Source organism: Equus quagga, chromosome 1 (genome assembly GCF_021613505.1).
Source record: "Equus quagga isolate Etosha38 chromosome 1, UCLA_HA_Equagga_1.0, whole genome shotgun sequence".
Taxonomy (NCBI): domain Eukaryota; kingdom Metazoa; phylum Chordata; class Mammalia; order Perissodactyla; family Equidae; genus Equus; species Equus quagga.
This window is the reverse complement of record NC_060267.1, coordinates 137,188,667-137,208,204: the sequence shown is the minus strand read 5'-3', so window position 1 is coordinate 137,208,204 and position 19,538 is coordinate 137,188,667. Positions and strand designations below refer to the sequence as shown.

General features: G+C 54.0%; 1 protein-coding gene across 2 annotated transcripts; it reads right to left on the bottom strand.

The window, feature by feature from the left end:
• Positions 1–6,959: 6,959 nt before the first annotated feature.
• NCKIPSD (NCK interacting protein with SH3 domain) lies at positions 6,960–17,715 on the bottom strand. 2 transcript variants are annotated; one of them, XM_046639895.1, is made up of 13 exons: positions 17,342–17,706; positions 14,661–14,770; positions 14,279–14,483; positions 14,002–14,092; positions 13,255–13,745; positions 11,827–11,997; positions 11,572–11,658; positions 11,345–11,483; positions 11,180–11,260; positions 10,851–10,979; positions 10,663–10,755; positions 10,366–10,538; positions 6,960–7,856 (listed from the first exon to the last, which is right to left on the bottom strand). In XM_046639895.1, the coding sequence occupies exons 1-13, from the start codon at positions 17,510–17,512 to the stop codon at positions 7,653–7,655; spliced, it is 2,145 nt and encodes a 714-aa protein (XP_046495851.1). In that variant the 5' UTR covers positions 17,513–17,706; the 3' UTR covers positions 6,960–7,652. The 2 variants fall into 2 exon arrangements, with proteins under 2 accessions (XP_046495851.1, XP_046495844.1); XM_046639888.1 differs by having other exon boundaries at positions 7,719–10,538; positions 17,342–17,715.
• Positions 17,716–19,538: the final 1,823 nt, after the last annotated feature.

Below are 19,538 nucleotides of genomic sequence, written 5' to 3'. Positions count from 1 at the left end.
ACCCTGTCCCGGATTTTGGTCTGAAAATTTGCTGCCCATGACGTGCAGAAAGAGCGTTTTCAAAACTCTTGGGCAAGGGTACCATGGGGAATCCTGGGGGCAGAGGGGACGATGGCTAGACGGGGACCTGGAACGCCAGCAGCCCGAACAATAGCTTTAACTGTTCGATCAGTGAGTTTTAACTCATGAAACATGTCGCGACCATCTGCTTGTTTGGAGCGCCCCTGCAGAGCAGGGACGGGAGGCGACCCGCCAGAGGCAGGAGCATAGGCCAAAATCTTCTCTGCCTTGCCGACCCCCAGCACTCTCCCAGGCTGAGGGCTCCCCCACTGAAGGCTACACTCCCATCTCCAGGCCGCTGGTCTCGAGGGTTCTGGGATGCCACGGAGAGCCTGGAGTTGCCGCAAGGCTGCAGGTCTGGCATCCTCGGATCCCCGCCCCTCGCCCGTCACTACCACGTCCTTTAACCCCTTGAAGGGACTAACGGAAGCTCCATCCTCCTCTCGGAATTTAATGCAGTCTCCCAGCGTTGGGCAACTCCTGGCGCAAGTCGACCCCAGCTGGCCAATGGGCACAGGCGGCGGAATAGACGACACAGAAGACGTGCGGGGGCGGTGGATGAACGCAGAGCGTCCCAATAAAAAATCACTGTTTCTATTGGCACAATTGGAGGCCCCGCCCTTCACGGCGGACTCATTGTCTGCGGGGGAGAGGACTCCGCGGGTTCCAGGGTAGCCTGAGAGATAATCCAGGAGTTTCTCCAAGGACCGGCCTGCAAAGGCAGCAGCGACAACACCCTGTAGCACCACGTGCAAAGGGCGCAGGCGTCCTAGGACCGAGGAGGGAGTCAGGGCCCTGGTCTAGCGCGCTCCAACGGGCCCCACTCCTGCTTCGAACCAGCGGAGAACTCCTGGCTAAGGTCTCTGGCCCGCCCCAAAGGGTACCTATGACATCATCATCAACCAATCAGATAGCGCATTCTTTGGCCTCTTGACTTCTTCCCTTTCGGGAGGCGGGATTCCGGCGGGCTCCACCTCCCGATCGTCCCACGTGGCTACAAGAGAGAAGGTCAGTGTGCTCCAGTGATCCCCACCCGCGTCTCCGAATCTGAGGACCCCATGAGGTCGGAGCTTCGCGACTGGTATACGGTCTGAGTTCCTATGGGCGTGAGAGTGGAGCATCAGCAGAGGCGCTGAAGGCGGAACTCCTTTGGATGCGGGCCGAGTCAGTGAAGGGGCTGCAGGAGTGAGACCGGGGACATGGTTCTGACGGCACACCCGCCCTCCGGGTCCACAGTCTATCGAGTGAAGGGCAAAAAACTTTACACCAACAAAGGAGAGAGACAGAGGGGGCACTAGGGGGAGGGATGCTGGGGTCCCAGAGGAGGCGCCTGAGCTAACTTAGCGATCCGTGAAGGCTTCCTGCAGAAGATGCCTGAGCAGAGCCTTGAATAACCAAGAGGAGGTCGCAGCTGCAAGGGAAGGAGGAGCCATTCTAGGTCTTGGAGGCTATGTGGGCAAATGTGCAGAGGCATAAAAGCACCATGGCCGAGGGAAATCAAGCTCTGCTGTCTACACTAGGTTAGCACTGGCCTCAGCTGATGCGGCTTGTGGAGAGCAAGTCCTGGACCTCTCCTTGACACCCTTGACTCGCGGTGTTGCTCCCTGATGTTCCTGCCTCACTGTTGTTCTCCCTTTGAGACTGCTGTTCCATGGAGGCTGCCCCCTCCCCTTCTGGACTCACCTCTATGCCTCACCCCCAGTAGCAACTTCTAATGCCGCCTGTAAAGACAAAAACGAAGTTGATGATAATTCCCCCCTCCAAGTCTAGCTTTGCCCCTACCTCCTAGGAACATAGCAAGACCCCTACATAATTCATCCTCCATCTCTTCTCATCAGTTCCAAGCTAGAAGGTCCACCCAGGGCCCAGAGACATGGATTTGAGGCTGCTGTGGGGCAGATGAAGAGCAGTCCAGGAGACCAGAGGCAAGGTCTTGGCAGAAACTGTCCTCTAAGACAGCTCAGCCTCTCGCCTCCTTCCTTTTCCTCTCTACCCTGTGTTTGCCCCCTCCTTCTCAGGGGTACCTTGCTGGGAGAGCAGGCCAGAAGATCTGGCCAACTCGCCCAGCTCAATTATCCAACGGTTCTTTGATTTCACTGAGATCTCCAATCCATCATTCATCACCTCCTCAGTTCCTTACCTTTACTATTAGCCTTATAGAATCGGTGCTATAACGACTCTCCTGCCCTGCTCTTCTTAGACTGACTGGCTGGGGTAAAATCTAACCTCAGTTAAAATAGACTATTTGTATATTCCTCATTTCTGGACCAGCAGAGCATTGTTAGAGAAAAACATTTTACATTCATGACCACAAGCCTAATATTATATTGGAGGGCCTAGCCAGTGCAGTAAAGCAAGAAAAATAATAAAAAGTTATGAGAATTGGAAAGGAAAAAATAAAACTCATTCACAGGCAACAAGATTGTGTATGTAAAAGATCCAAAAGAACCTATAGATAAGTTGTTGGAGTGAGTTTAGCAAAGTCATTGGACACAAGGTCAATATATAAAAATCAGTTGTAATTTCTATATATCAGCAACAGTTAGAAAATTAAAAAATTTAAAAATAATGCCATTTACGGGGCTGGCCTGGTGGTGCAGCAGTTGAGTTCTCACATTCCACTTCAGCAGCCCAGGATTCACTGGTTCAGATCCTGGGTGCAAACCTACACACCGCTTGTCAAGCCATGCTGTGGCAGGCATCCCATATATAAAGTAGAGGGAGATGGGCGTGGATGTTAGCTCAGGGCCAGTCTTCCTCAGCAAAAGAAAAGAGGAGGATTGGCAGCAGATGATAGTTCAGGGCTAATCTTCCTCAAAAAATAAATAAATAATGCCATTTACAATAGCATTAGGTAAAATCAAATGCCAGGAATAAATCTAATGAAAGGTGTACAACGACTTTTCACACACACACACACACACACTATAAAAACACTATTGAAAGAAATAAAGACATAAATGGAGTGAAAAACTATGTACAAGCATTGCAAGATTCAATATTTTAAAGATGCCAATTCTTCCCAAATTGATATACGGATTCAATGCAACTCCGATAAAAATACCAGTAGATGTTATTATGTATGTGTGTGTAAACTGACAAACTATATCCTAAAATGTATGAGGATGAGGAATACCCAAGACAGTTTTAAAGAAAACCAAAGTACGAGGACAACTTCCTCTACTGGATATCAAGAAAGCAACAAAAATCAAGACTGTGTGGTGCTGGTGCAGAAATAGACAGACCAATGGAACAAAATCCAGAGAGAGGCCTAAAGCTGAGGGAGACTTCAATTTTGAGAAGGGTGGCTCTTAAGAGCCAACATGAAGAAGGATGGGCTTTTCAATAAATGGTGCTGGATCAGTTGGATATCCATGTGGAGAAAGTTAAATGAGACCCCTACTTTATACTATCCATATAATCAGTACCAGATAGATTTGACATCTGAACATGAAAGGAAAGACAACACAGCTTTTAGAAGAGGACACAGAAGCTCTTCATGACTTTAAGCAAAGATTTTTTTAACAGGACACAAAATGCACTAACCATAAAGGAAAATCTTGAAAAATTGGATTATATTAAAGAACTTCCTTTCATCAAAAGACAACATTAACAGTGGGAGAAGGTATTGTAAGATATGGAATCCAAGGACTTATATCTTGAGGACATACTACAAATCAATAAAAGATAGACAACCCAGTAGATGGAAGGGCAAGAGATTTGAACAGGTGCTTCACAAAAGGCAAGATCTACGTAGCCAGTAAACTAATGAAAAGGCACTCAACCTCTTTAGTCATCCAGTGAAATGCAAATTTAAAAATAAATACTACTATACTCAACCAGAATGACTAAAATAAAAATAACTGACAACACTAAGTTTTGGGAAAGATATGGAAGAGCTGGAACTCTCAGCACTACTCGAGGAGCGTACATTGGTACAACTACTTTGGAAAACTATTTGGCAGTATCTGCCTGTGACCCTGCAATTCTACTCTTGAGATATACCCCCAGTACAATGCAAATGTTTAAGAAGACACGTACAATGCTCCTGAGAACACTATTTGTAATAGAAAAAAATTGGAAACAACTGGAAAGTCATCAACAGTGGATAAATGAGGGTATAACCCACAACATTGGGAATGAACAAACTGCAACCACATACTATGACTTGAACGAATCTCAAAAACTTAATGGTGAGTGAAGCAGCCAGACACATGAGTTTATACTCTATGATTCCATTTACATTAAGTTCAAAAACAGGCAAAACTTATCTGCAACTACCTCTAGGAAGGAAGAGGGAGTCAGTGATTAGAGGGCATGCACAAGTGGGCTTTGGGGACTGGTGATACTCTATTTCTTGACTGGGGTGGGGGTTATCTTGGCATTCTCTGTCATAATCCATTAAGCTGTATTCTTTGCATACTGTACATTTTTTTTTTTTAAAGATTGGCACCTGAGCTAACATCTGTTGCCAATCTTTTTTTTTCTTCTTCTTCCCCTAAAGCCCCCCGGTACATAGTTGTATATTCTAGTTGTGAGTGCCTCTGGTTGTACCATGTGGGATGCTGCCTCAGCGTGGCTTGACGAGTGGTGCCATGTCTGCGCCCAGGATCCGAACTGGCGAAACCCTGGGCCACCAAACAGGAGCACGTGAACTTAACCACTTGGCCACGGGGCCAGTCCCTACATACTATACTTTTCATAGTATGTTACTCTCCCATAAAAAGAAGAGAAAAAGAAGATTGTCCTCACCTACTTGGAGCTTCAGTCTGTATCTTTTTTTTTTTTTTTTAAGATTGGCCCTGAGCTAACATCTGTTGCCAATCTTTTTCTTTCCTTCTTCTCCCTAAAGCCCCCCACTACATAGTTGTATATCCTAGTTGTAGGTCCTTCTAGTTCTGTTGTGTGTGATGCTGCCTCAGCATGGCTTGATGAGCAGTGCTACGTCCATGCCCAGGATCTGAACCTGCAAATCCGTGGGCTGCTGAAGCAGAGCACGTGAACTTAACCACTTGGCCATGGAGCCCACCCCCTCAGTCTGTATCTTTTGAGGACTGAGCAGGCGGGTGATCTTCAGTCAACTCCTTACCGTGGAGTTGCCTTATGCATGTGCAGCCTGTGGTCCAGCGGGCATGTCCCACAGACATGGTGCCAGCACCTTTAGGCAACTTTTCGAGCCCAGAGGTCAGCCCAAACCCTTTTCCCTCATTGCCCCTCAAAATTTCTTGAATTTTTTCCCTTCAACCCCACCCACTCTCCTTTCTTTGCCCTTTTCCTGCCTAGCTACATCCTATGTCTACCATCCTTCCAAGCAGCCAAAAAGGTGTTTTCTCAAACAGTCCCCTCCCTGAGGAATTCTCTGGCTAATCATCATTTTCATTTGTGGTTATAATTCCGTGTTGTGAGACCATCAGCAAAGGATTTGCTAAGGGGGTCCCAGACTCCTGGACCCTCACAGAGCATCTGTTTGCTGCCAGGGGCCAGCATTTATTTGACTTCATCAGCTGGGCCTCCTGTATCCCTTACAAACATGTGCAAGGGCCCCCTTGGAAAACTGTGCAGAAGCAGCAGGGGCTTCTGATCCTCCTGCTATGGGGCCACGCTTTCTCATAGGTGCTGGGACTGGGACAGATGGCACAGCACAGCCCTGCTCTTCCCACAAGGTCAGTGTGTGCATCATAACAGGGAACAGAGCAAGACACAGAGGCCGTCAAATGTTCTGCCTCAGCTTCCTGAGGACTTGTGCTTTTCACTGAATTACCCTGTCTCAGGAGGAGACTCATGGTTGTCTGCCTTCAGCACTCCAATGAGAAAAGAGTCACGACTGAAGTTAATGTCATTGATTCTGAATGTGAAAGAGGAGGCAGAATGCCTCCAGGATGAAGAGGAGTGACAGGTTGTGCCACACAGAGCTTTACTGGGAGCCATTTTGTCATCCTCTCCTCAGGTCCAGGTGAGCCTGTGTGCTTAACCTTCTCAAAGAGTCAATAGTTAAGAAAGGACATCTCTCCATCAGCCTCCTGTGCTTCACTCCCATGGGCTCCATCAAGTGTTCCTGCCTCAGCTTCCTGAGGACCTGTTTCCTGGGGACCCCACCGCAGCCCTGGCCTTTCCATAGTCTTGCTGGGAGAATAACAGCCCTCTGCCTTCAGCAGCCCAATGAGAAAGGAAAAGTCATGACTGGAAGTCAGAGTATCAATGATTCTGGATGTGTGGAATCATCTGATGAGATCGTCTTAGGCAAAAAATGAAGGGAACTGATGAAAACTACTTCAGACTTGTGTCTGCCTGTAGGTTCCTGACTCTTCTCTCCCACTTATGGCAAGAGTCTTTGTTGTCTTAGAAGCCCACAAGGAAAATGAAGTTTTTGCCAAATGTTGGCCCCTAATTCCCCTCAAACAGTAGTGCAAATCTAACCCCACACTTGTTGAGATACTCTCTTTGCTCTACAGTAATTACCACATCTCTGCTGAGGCTGCAAAATGAGGGTATCTTATTGGGCCCAATGACAAATGAGGAAGGGAAACAGAGCTGGGAAGGGCCTAGGCAGTTAGGGAGCCTAGGGCTAGGGCAGGGCCTGATTCATTTGAGAACACTGAGGGAGGGTCTTAGGGTTTCAACAGCGGGGAGATGGCATTCAAGGCAAAGAAAGATGTAAATGAAGCCTGGACGTAAGTCACTTGCAGATGGACCACGGCACTCAGGTGTGGCCCAGGAGAAGTGGGAACTCAGGGAAGAGAGGCTGGAACAGGGCTCAAGGGACCTTGATGGACAGGCCTGTCAGGGACTATCACCTCCTCACACAGGAGAGGTCAGGGCAAGCTAGTGAGGTCTTGAGGCCCCGGCGCCCCAACCTCTCCCACCACCACACAGAACCATATAGGGAAGCCTGTTTCCAGATGCCTGTGATTTATTTCCAAAGGTGAGCTGCAGCATGTAGAACAATATACATGGCTTTTCAGTCTACATTTTTACAGAGAAAATAGATTCTGTCATTGGCTTTCTCAGTGCCATCACCCTATTCTGTGAGGCTCCAGGATGGATGGTTTGTTTCCAAGATTCTGCCTTCAAAGCAGCAGCTTGGCCAAGACTCCTGGGGGTGGGAGTGAGGGGCAGCGACCCCCACAGGGAGCAGGGGTGGGGAGAGCACATGAGCAGCACTCACTGCAAAGCTAAGGCAAAGAACAGAGCTGGCGGAAGATGCCCCCCCCTCATCCCAAGGACATGGCTTGCTGAGGCCCAAGACACAGACCAGGCAGGGTGGGGATGGGGGCTCTGGCCCAGCCTGGAGCAGCAGCAGCAGGACTCTGTGCATGTGTGTGTTGGGAGGGGGGCATGCTGAAGAGGCAGCCTACCGGGAGATGGAGGGGCTTTGGCTCAAACATTCCCCTCGCCCCAGCATAGCTCCCAGAGTGTGGTCCCCAGTCCTGCACTTGGCCCCTTGCATTAGCTCTACTTCAGGTGGGGGCCCTGCTCAGCTCCCGTCCACCATCACCTCCGCTCACACTGTCAGTGCAAAACATTCTTAGGGCCAAGCCTCCAAGTCCCCTGCACTCTGCCCAGGGCTGCAGGGAAGGGAGGAGAGGAAGGTGCTAGCTGGGGGTCTCGCCCAACACTGGGAATTCCTTGCACATCTCTCGGACAATCATGCGGTCCATCTGGCACTGGGGCGAGGCTTCCTCCTCGGTCAGGATGCGTCGTAATGTGGCCTGCAGGTCGGGCAGCCGGTGGCGGTGCTGCAGGTAGGGCGTGGAGCGGACCACAGCATGCATCAGGGAGAGGTACTCCATGCGCAGCTGTGGGAAGAGCAGGCAAGCTCAGGGACCCCAGGGAGGGACTGTGACTGCCACCAGCCAGGGACAGGCCACTATTCCCTCACGGCAGCCACATGGACCCCAGGGCTGGGGACCACCTCACACCACTGAAGATCAGGGTTGCACCCCCAGCACCCAGAATGTACCTGGCACATGTACCTGGTCTTCAATAGTTGTTGAATAAGTAAGTGAATGAATGAATCATCCCAGACACAGATCCAGAATGTGGCTGGCCCAGGGAAGTCCTAGCTCAGAGAGGTGGCAAGGGGAAGCAGCGAGTCCCTGCCCATCCTTTAATGCTTGGCCCCACGGTGCCACTGCCTATAGTCAGAGGCCCTCTGCTTCTCACTTTATCGTTTCACCCTGGAAGATCTCATTCACACCCATAGCTTCAAATGGTGACCCACACTCATACCTCTTGCCTAGACCTCTCTGGTGAGTTCCAGATGAGAATATCCAACTGCCCACTTATCATCTCCTGCATATCTCAAAGAGCCCTCAAACCTATATATCCACCATCAAACTCATGATCTTCTCCATCTTCCCAAAGCTGAAGGCTTTCTCATGTTCTTCATCTTAATAAAGAGCACTGCTGTCCATTCAAATACACAAGCCAGAAACAGAGGTGTCTTCTTTGACAGCTCTCTCTCTGCACACCCAACATCCAATCCATTCCTAAGACCTGGCCATCTTACCTTGTATAGATGCCCTGAATCCATCTCCAACACTGCCTCCCCACTGCCAACCCCTCTGGCTTGGACAGCTCCAACAGCCCCTCCAATCTGACACCCAAGCTGCTCCCGTTCCTCACCGGGAGGCCCAATCCACTGACCCGACCCCAGCATTTCTCTGTTTGCCCCCTCACCATCACTCATTCCTCTCTTTACCTATGATTACAGGAGTCAATACCAAAACCTTCCTTAGGTAGCATCACTCTACTAACTCCCAACCCTGATCAGACCAAAGCGCGTGCAAATCAAACCCCAGTGTCTAAGTAGAGCCATGCGCAGGCCTGAACTTCATTCCCTGCCACAAACCACAAATGGGCGCGAGGCACTGCCTGGGACTCTACCACTTTTCTCTGCTGTGTTCACTCTCCCTTAAAGGACCATTACCCACGTTCTCTCCATTTTCCAAACTTAAACTTCTGGGTCAGCTGGCCTTCTGCTTCATGGAGAAAACAAGCAATCTTTAAGAAACCCTGTCTTCCCCTCTCAGCACCCACACCTTACCTGTCTCCACCACAATGAACTGCTCTGGCTCCTGTCAGGGACCATCACTCCACACGGTGCTGGACCCTTCCCCGCTGCCTGATCTACTTGACTCCTGCAGTGGCCCACTCTCCCTAACACGTTCGCCATTCCTCTACGCTTACTGGATCATTCCCTCTGGCTCAGAGACGTGCACCAGCATCTCCCACCTTTAAAACAGTCTCCCTGACCCCACATCTCCCTCCAGTGACCCACACCTCCCTTTTTCTGTTCTCCTCCACAAAAAAACTCCAAGTGTTATCTCCATTTACTGCTTCCACTTCCCCCTCATTGCCACTCCCCTCCAACTTCAAATTCTCTTAAACTTTCCAACTGGACTGTCTTCCTTCCACTCCATTGACATTGCTTTTCAGTCACCACAGCTTCTGTGTGGCAAATCCAGTGGCCAATGCTCAGCCCTCATCTTACTCAGGCTCCTACCTGTGGAGATGACTCATCTTCCTCCTTCTCCAAACACATAGCTTCGGACTCCTGCTTTCTTGGGTTTTCTCCTGGGTTTCTCCTTACTTGTTCCTACTTTGCCTGGGCTGAGGCCTGAGCTTCCTTCTAACCCATCCGTCTTGTTTCCTTTCCAGTCCTGATTCACATCCCACTGCTTCCCTGACACCCTCTGTACCTGGATGTCTAGCAGGCATCTTCTCAATCTTGACACATCAAAACACAATTCTATTTTCCCGCCAAAAGTTCTTCCCTGCCTCAGCAATCAGCACTTCATCCACCTGGGTGCTCAAGACAAAGCTAGCCACAAGCCCTGCCAGACCTGCTTCCAACACACTCAAACCCGACCTCTTCTCCCACTGCCACAGCCTCTCCCGACCCCACCCAGGCCCCCTGGACAGCTACAGCTGCTTCCTCACCAGCCTCCTGCTTCCACTGTGCTCTCATACAGTCTACACTACATTCAGGATGTTAATCAGATCACTTCCCCTTCCTCTGAGAAGAGATCACAACTTCCCAAGGCTTTGTGTAAACTCCACTTCTTCTCTCCTCCCCTCCTACCACTCCCTCCACTTCAGCTTTCTGCAGACAGCCCAGCCCCAGATCACCTCATGCCTGGCTCCTTTGACTCTTGGCACACCTGTCATGGTTTCTGAGCAGCCTCCCACACTTACCTGGCTCCAGCAGTGCCCCTGTCCCTCGTCTCCATTCAGTGTCATATCCCCCCATTTTGTTTCAGTTTCTACACAGCTACCATCACCATTGCAGCCACCTCCAGGCACCTTGTCTCCAGGTGACAGGTCCGCAATGTGCCGTACAGTGATGTCGATGAGCGCCATCATGTCTGTGTGGTAGAAGATGGCAGCCGTGGCAGGGCTAGCGAACACATCCTGCAGGAACTTAAGGATGGAGTGCGGTGGCTGTGGCTCATGTTTGAAGATGCGCACAGGGTCATCTAAGGGGTGGGGGAAGAGGGGTCATGTGGTACTCATGGGGGGCCCAGAGTCATCCCAGGGAGTTTTGGGGGTCATGGAGTCACATGATATCAAAGTGGCACTGCGCAGATTCCTGGCCCTCACCCCCTCTGTTCAGGAGCAACAGCAGCTTCTCGGAGAAGACCTTGACATTGGCATGTTTGCTCAGGGCAGCCATGATGACATTCTGGTCAGGGGCTGAGGAAGAACACGGGTGTAGACAAGAGCACAGGTGCTAAGCCTGGAGAGCCCCCCTAGCTGGTCAGCCACCTCCCGCCGGGCCCCATCCCCACCTGCCAGGTGCAAGTTGAGAGCCAGAAGCAGGTTCATGCAGAGATCTGGAAGCTGCTCTGTGGTATCCAAGGGCAGCCCATCCTCAACAATGCTCAGCAGGAACTGGGCGAAGGGTGTGCCCAGGTGCTCTGGGAGAGGGACATATGGAAGTCTGCAGCCCTGACACCCCCCGCCCCCAACCACCCAGCCTCCCTGGGTTTCTGTGAGCCCTGGGGACACCATATCCCTGTCAGGCTATGATCAGTGGGTCCCCAGGCCTTGAGTCCATGGGTGCCAACTCCAGCTGGCTGTGGGCTCTCTGCAGTCAGCTGGCAACCTGCCTTCTTACCATAGTGTGCGTAGGGCACTGCCTCCCCCATGGAGAAGACCATGGCCAGGATGAGGGCGGAGTAACAGAGTTTCTGGTGATCTGAAGAGGCAGGGCAGGCAATCAGAGCCGCTACAGATGGTGGGAACCCCCCCCCAGATGGCAGGAAGCTCCCCTTTGCCTCACCCTGCGTGTCTGTCTGCATGTCCCGCGCCAGCTCCACAGGCAGCACAGATGACAAAAGTGTGGAGATGATGGCAGCGTCCAGGCTGCACATGGCACCGAAGCACTTGAGGAGCAGCAGCCGCAGTGACACCCGGTGCTCCTGGCAGGGGACTCTGTGTGCTCAGCGCCCAGAACCCCCACCTCTACCCAGGTCCCTCCATGCCCCCTCTCCTCCGTCTTGCACACACCATTTGGTAGTAGGCCACCAAAGCCAGGACAGATTCGAATTCATTTCTCTTGCACATTTTCTTGCAAACTTCAGGGTCTGCGTCAGTCTGTGGGGAGGAGGAAATGGGACAGTTACTCATTGTGAGCTGTGCAGCCACTTGTGAGCATGCTGAGAACATGGATGGGAGACTCCTGAGCACATTAAAGAGGGATAGGGCAGGGTGGGGGCTGATGCTCCACATACTGGGGGACACCTCTGGGCCCCCACTCCGCACCAGAATGTGCAGCAGCTCCTCCAGGTAGCAGCGGATAACACCCTCGTCCTCATACAGGGCCCAGCTGCGCTGCTGGGCATCGTCCTTCCGCCGAGCCAAGTCTGCAAAGATCACCTCTAGCCGCTGCTGGTCATGGCAGACCTGTCCTGAGGGCAGGGCAGTGCTCAGGTCCTGGGGGAGAGGACGAGGCATGACTCAGCACTCTCTCCAGGAAGTCCCCAAGGCCTGGAGTTCAACCCAGACCCTGAGGTCAGGGGTATGAGCTCCAGGCCAGAGTCAGGCAAGGGCTCCTGGCCTCACCTACGAGAACTGCCCCTAGTCAGCATCCTCCCAGGACCTGTGAGAGGACCAGCCCCCAGTTCTTTTCCCTCCTCCCTAGTGCACCCCCTCAAGCTCCTACAAAAGACCTGCTCCCATGGCCCATCCTTCTACATCAAGGCTCCTAAGGGCACCAGCCCAATTCTACATCCCTCTCCAACTAACTCCACTGCCCTCTAGTCTTGATAACCTCCTGGGACAGGATTCTGTGTGAGACCCTTCTGTGGGCTGTTTTCCAACTTGCCTCTCATCCCAGAACTGGATAAACATCCTCCATGAGGAAGGCCATGGACTCTCTCACTGCCTGAATGTGACTCTGAGACTCTAACCTCCGATTCTACACAAAGAGGCACCAGACTTGTCATCTACCCACCTCCCATGTTCCCCTTGAACCCTGCTGGCCAGGCAGTGCCTGCCGTGCCCAGCACAGGCAAGTCCATTGACCCCACTGCTCTCTAACCCCAAATCAGAGCTGCAGGAGCGATGGAGCCCTAAGGAGGGACCTCTGGCCCATCTGGCCCCCTTTGTGTAGACTGGGCTCATTGCCCTCCAATCCTGCTCCCTGACCAGTACTCCAACCTCAGCAAAGGATCTCACCCCCACACACCTCATGCACACCTGTGTCAGCACTTAGGCCTCCATCACAGCTCTCGAAGCACCCATTTCTATCCATTGCCAAGGCCAGCAAAGCACTGCCCTCTCTCATGCTCTGTGTCCATTCCTTCCCTGTAGCCAGAGAGAACTCTTGGCTACCCACATCTGGTCTCATCTGTCACCTGCCCTAGGTCTCACCTCCTCCCATACCACCTACTCCCTCACTCCTTGTGTTCCAGCCATGCTGGTCTGGTTCCACATCCTCCTGTGAGCCAAGCTCAGTCTTGCCTCATGGCCCTGGTCCAGGCTAAGCCTCTGCCTGGAATGTTCTTCCTCCCTTTCTCCTTCAGGGATAGGCTCAAATGTCCCCAGCACCCAGCACAATGAAGGCCCAGAGCTAGAGCTCAAGAGATACCTGTCAAGTGAAGGCTGGATGCAGTGTGAGGGTGGGAAGGGGGTTGGGGCGGCAGGGCGGCCAAGGATGGGGAGGCCCCTGGCCCTGCTGCCCACCCTCACCTTGCCCTCTACCAGCGAGAGGAGGACCTGCTCCATGACATGTGAGATGGCCGGCACGGAGGCCTGGATGTGACCCACCACGACGCCAATGGCCACGCGGCATAGCTCGTGGCTCAGGCCGGTGTTTCTCCGCACAAGCTCCATCAGCTCTGCCCCGATGGTCCTGGGCACAGCAGTCTCAGCCACTGCCTTCTCCTCTGTGGTCCCCAGGCTCAGCGCACTCAGGGCCTCCAGCTTGTCAGGGGCCGAGGTTGTATCAACTGCTACCTCCTCTGTAGGAGGCTTGGGGGCTGGCACTTTGGACGGAGGGGGCTGAGCTTGGGACACAGTGGTATGGGTGCCTCGGCGGGGCACAGGTGGGGGCGTGGGTGAACAACTGGGGCCTGGCTCAGATGAGCTGGAGCCAGTACAGAGCATATCAAGAGAGGTGCTGCTGACTGAGGAGCCGCTGGACACAGAACTGCCCCCAGAGGGCGTGGTGTTGCGGCCGCCTGTGGGCAGAGAGTGGATGCTATGCTGGGGAAGCTCCCTGGGGGCCCCTACCCCTCCAAGCCCAGAGCCCCTGTTTCCCAGGACAGGGCCTACTTCCTCTGCTGGACCCTCCCCACCAAGCCCAGAGCCCCCAACTGCCCCAATACATGCCCTATCTTCCCCCAAGCCTAGGGTCCCCAACTCCCTGACACAGGTAGGACAACCATTCCAAGTACAGGGTGCACCCCTCGATTCCCCCAAACCCTGCCTTCTCACCGCTCCCTGAGGCCACGAGGGTGTCACGGTCTCGGCGCTTCACGGGTGGGGGTGGCGTGGCAGGTGCTGCTCTGCGAGGCTGTGGTGGGATCTAGGAAGGCAGAAGTGGGATCTGGGAGGATAGGCTGCCATCTGGGGTACCAGCCTGGCTAGGTCCCTGAGCTTTTAGCATGGGCAGGCTATGGCTGCCTCACTGACTCGAGTGTACCCTTTGAGCCTGTGGACAAAGCCGTAAGTCTCACCCACCTCCCTTCTCCAGGATGTTCTCACCATGTACCTGGTAGAGGCCTCCATCTACACCAAGATACTCAGAACTGGGCAGGCTGTGCTGCCGCTCAAACCCTGCTTGGCACACCCCATTGGGCTGCCTGGCAGCAGCAGCATCCAGATGGTGGTCACTGGTGGATGGGGTCATAGCTGAAGGGCTGGAGGCTGAGGGGCCTCTGCGGGACAGGGTCTCTTTCCGGTGGTGGATCAGCTTCCTGATGGAGGGACAAAGAGATTACTGAGGAAATTACCTTACAACATGCTCGACGACAGCTCAGGCCCCTTCCACCTCCCACCTCCCTCACGCTCCACTTCACTCTGCACAACCCCCAATCCTGCCCTCCACATATCTCCAGTACTCACTGAAGGACCATTCCCTCTCCCACACTCACTGGAGGACTCCACGCTGCTCTAGGCTGTACTTGCCACCATTCCGCATGGCTGCATTGTGCACAGCCTCAATGGCCCGGTCAATGGCTTGGAGGACATCCTGCTCCAGGCCCTGGGGGAGCAGGGATGGACAGTTAGACTTAGGGGCCAAGTGAGGGTCCTGAGCCCAGACCCAGCTCCGGATGGAGCCCAGGGCAGACAGAAGACCACTACAGCTAAAGCCTGGAATACTAGATGTAAACATGGAATGTGACCTAGAATATGAAATGGGGTTCTCAAACTGCACCACTCAGGGAGCTGAGGCACAGGGTGGCCCCCATGTGGCCACTTTACATACCGGGGACATGCTCAGGATTTTACCCCACAGTGAGGTTCTCAGCTACAACGTCTCAGAAAACCAGGAGTCTAGAGGAAAAACACAGCCCAAAGACCCTCAGCTTGAGGCCAAGAGTACACACCTAGTCTATCCCCAGACTTGGCTCAGAGCCTAGACTGAGATGCCAAGCAGGGAGCCTCTACTGTCTGGAGCCCTTAACAAATCACTCTGGATCTTGCTGATCCTTCACAAAACCAAGGTCACACTCCAGAACAGCCCTGTCCTCGTAGAGCCTTCTGCATTCCCTGGTAGCTGAGGATAGACCAAAGGGAACTCCTCTATCCACCCCTGCTGCCAGCCCTCATCCCCTCAAGTTGTTCTAGGAATCTTCCAGATCTACCCTAGGAAGTAGCAGTTCTGTGTGTGTGGCAAAGCACAGATATGAAAGAAGGGCCTGGTCCCTGTCCCAGATTCTGTATTGCCATGCCCAGTAACTCAAGGGTCCAATCTACCCAGCCTGCCTGGCATGGAGTAGGGAGTAAGGGGTAGCAGCTGTGGGACCAGCCACTTCCACTCCTCCCCTGTCCCTGGCACACATGGTCCATTAGGCTACACAGGAGCCCCAGAACTGATGTGATGTCACTCCAGAGCAAGTTTGAGAAGCTTCCCTGATGGGGGCAGACAGAGGGACACAGAGGTCAGCAAAGCTCTCCAGGTAGCATGGGGTGTGCCAGAGTGCAGGGAGACAGCAGACAGAAAAGGGGAGAGAAAGAGAAAGACACACATACACAGAAAGTAAGAAGGGGCGGGGGAGGGACACATAGAGGGAGACAACGCAGAAAGAAATTGAGTGCCGGAGACAGAGGAGAGAGTCAGAAGAAGGAAGAGACATACACAGGTGGAGAGTCAGAATGACATAGACATACAGAGAGAGTTAGGGAGACTGAGACAGAGGCAGATATGCAGAAAGCAAACAAGAGATAGAGAAGATGGTAGCCTCTCTGCCCTCCCCAAACACCCAGCCACAAGGGCCCTGGCTGGGGGAGGGGCCTTATGGGCCCTTGGGGAAGAGGTAAGACTTTCCTCAGAGGCCTCCCAAAGCCCCCATCCCCAGAGAGGCTAGGTCTGACACGCTCATTCCAGAACCAGCAGCCCTGGTGTCCAGGGCTCCTCACTCTCACCCCAGGCACTCCTAGATGAGATCAGGCTGAGGGTCCAGGGCCCAGGGCCCATCCCCTCTGGTAAGACCAGAGGACATCTCCAAATTTATCCTGTTATTTTTGTCCTGAACCAGGCTGGAAAAGGATGTTTCCTAAAGGGTAGGGACTAGGATGGGGCCAGGGTGTCTGGCACAGGCCAGGCCTGGAGGCTCCCGGGCCTCCTTCCCAGTGATCAGAATAGACCAGCTGGAGACACTGCACCCCAGCCCCCATAGCAGGACTATTCTTGGGGAACAGGAACGGGGGCTGCAGCCTCCATTGGAAGGAAATGGGGCCAGAGTCAGACCAGGGGAAGCCACAGGGAGGACTTGCTTCCTCATAATGGGAGCAGCCCCCACTCCAGGCTGGGGACAAAGAGGAATGGAGCTCCTTCACTTTCAGAGAAAGGAAGACTGAAAAATCAGGGCCTGAGGCTTGTGAGGGATGGTGGGCAGGGTAGTGCCAGAGAGTGTCAGCAGGGGCTGGGATCCTCGGTTCAGAGACGGTTGGGGGTGGGGGAGTGTCTTAGGAAGAGCTTAGGGGGTGGCTGAGTACATGGCAGTGAAAATGACACTGAGGTCTCAGAGCTTTGGGGGTCATCTAGGGGATGGGGGTGTCTACAGGTTCAGGGTCCAAGTCGGGGAGTGAGGACATGGAGCATGGTTGGGGAAACAGTGGTGTCCCAGGTGGCCTGGGTCTCAGTGGTGGAAGCAGTGGCTCCAACCGGGGATCTGAGAGTGGGAGGCAAGAGTATGGGATCCCGGGGATCCGAGAAAGGGGCCGATTAAGGATCTGAGGTCTCAGAGATCTGGGGAACTGGTCAGTATCCGGTGGTGCTGGAATCTAAGGGCTGACTCTTGAATTCTGTTGAGATGGGGCGTTCAGATATTGGGTCCCGATGGGTCTGGAATCCCAAGGAGTCTCAGTCCCAGAGTTAGAATTCTGATAGGTCTAGAGTCCTCAGAATTGGCTGTCAAGGGCCTGGTCTTCTGAGGCAGTGCGGGCTCTTGGGGTCCCAGTCCTCGTGGGTCTGGGGTCTCAGGGTCAGGTTCTCAAAATCCCTATCTGCTGGAGGTCCTATTGGGTCTGGGGTTCCGGGGTCGGTCCTGAGAGCCCGTGATGGCCCAGTCTAGGGCCGCGGAGGCCGGCAGGGGAGGGGCACACTCACCTGCAGGCGGCGCAGGTAGGCGGGCGGCACGTAGCCCGTCTCGCCACTGCGCGCCCGCGCCGCCAGCCACCAGTGCGCGCTGCTGCGTTCCAGCACCAGAAAGGTTTCGCCCGCGGCGAACGCCAGAGCATTGGGCTCCGCTGAGCGGAACGCGTACAGCGCGCGGTACATGGGGCCGGGCCGGGGTGCGCCGGGGCAAGGTAGGCGGCGAAGGCTGCGGAAACAGGACACCAGGCCGGGAGCGCCTGGCCGCGCTCGCCCCGCCCCGTGACACACGACGCGTGCGCGCGCGTGCACGGCCGCCGCAGCCCCGCCCCGGGAGTGTGTCGGCTCCCGCACGGAAGCGCGGAGCTCCCTGGCGGTCCCAAGCGGTGAGGCCCGGCGCGGCTCGAGAGTCCGCCGCCCCTTCTGCCCGACCCCTACCCCGGCACCCTCCCAGAGCACCAGCCCCAGCTTCTCCTGCCTGGCCCTCCATTCCCTTTCCCCGCTCAAGCTCGAGTGCTGCGGCCCGTCCTGCCACCCGAAGAAGCCCTTGGCCCGCTGCTCAGCGGCAGAGCCTGTGTCCGGCGCTCGTAGTCCCGTGCGTCCCCGTTACCCCCGGGGAGTGAGTCCTGACCTACTAACAGTAAGGAGGGCGACCCCGTTTGGGTAGTCCCATCGTTGCATCTCGCTGATCCGATACTTGGAAGCGCCCGCAGGTGCCAGATCTCCACGGCCTTATGACCCCTCTTCACCACATACCGCGCCAGTGGTGGGCAATGGAGAGCAAGGGTGAGCAGGAGACCGTAAAAACAGAAACCAAGTTGTGCCATACCCGGCCCAAAGTCCCTCCCATCCTCGTTCCCCACCCACCTCCTCTCCTCAGCCACCAGCCTCTCGCGTCCTCTCTAACGTGGGTCTTTGCATTTGCTTCCTCTGCCTGGGACACATTTCCGTCCCTCACAGCATAAGGTTGTCAGGCTCCCACCCCTATCCATCGCTATCACATAGCTCTATTGCCTTTATAGAACTTACAACTCCACATTATCTTGTGATGCTCCCTTCTGTGAGTAGACAGGAAGGCTGGAGGAGGGGTGGCAAGTGGGATGCTATGTAGCCTTAAGAGTTTGTTTGACCTGCCCACCTTTCCAGTCAGCCCTAATCTGTCTTTTAAGTCCTACAAGGGTTAGGGGGGAACACAGGGGAGAGGCCCTAAGGGTCCTAGGGAGAGGATCCTACGGAGAGGGTACCTGGGGGCCTCCCATTCCTGTCCAAGGGCTAGTCCAGCCACATTCCCCACTGGAAGCCTGGGCCCAGGAAGCAGGGAATGTGGGCACAACCAGGCCAGTGTATGCAGTTGGCCTGTTTTTGGACAGACTGGACATAGGCATAATGGTCCTTGGTGAGGAGATGCTGGGAGATTCACGAAATGGGTGGGACTGCTAGAACTGAACATCCAGACCCTTCCTTCTTGGCACTGGGTCTGTGCCCTTCTCCCTGGTGCTTCTGCAGTTCAAGACTCCTGCCACACCTCCTCCTCCCCGAAACCCTCCTAGCACAAAAGTAGCTTAGGGGCTGCCCTGGCCGGAGCTGTGTGAAAGATGAGACTGGTGTAGTTGTGCTGGGGCCCAGGGCTGGGTAGGAGCGATGACAGGTGGTATGGCTAAAAGGACCACCCCACATAGAAGACTCTCTCTCCTGGGACCCGCTCCCCTGACCCCACGGCCCCGGGACCCTTCACCAGAGCCCATGGCTGCCAACAGATTGGAACCTGGCAGCTACTTGAGGCCTCAGTATTGGCTTCAGGACTTCAGACATCACAATGTCCAGTCAATCAGCTGCTGCCAGTGGCGCAGGAGCTGGACTCAAGTTTTGGCACACCTATTGCCCAACTTTGGCTTAACCTGCATGAGGGCAGGGAAAGACCTGTGTCAAGATTCAAGTGTAGTTCTTTGCATAGGGAGTGCTGGGACACTAGGCCAGCATAGACCCCAGAGGGACCTAAGGTTGTATGTGTAGGAGTCTTTTTTGTTTTTTGGGTGACCTCAGGGTGCTAGGTTAGGGGACTGAGGATAAAGCCAAGAGGCTGTCATGACTTTAGGGTCCATGGGGTGGGGGCAGTGGCAAGGAGAACACTGGTCACAGCATGTGTGAAGCTTCTGAGGGTCAGGAGGGGGGCTGGCTGCCTGCCCCTAGCAAGAATGACAGCAGTACTGTA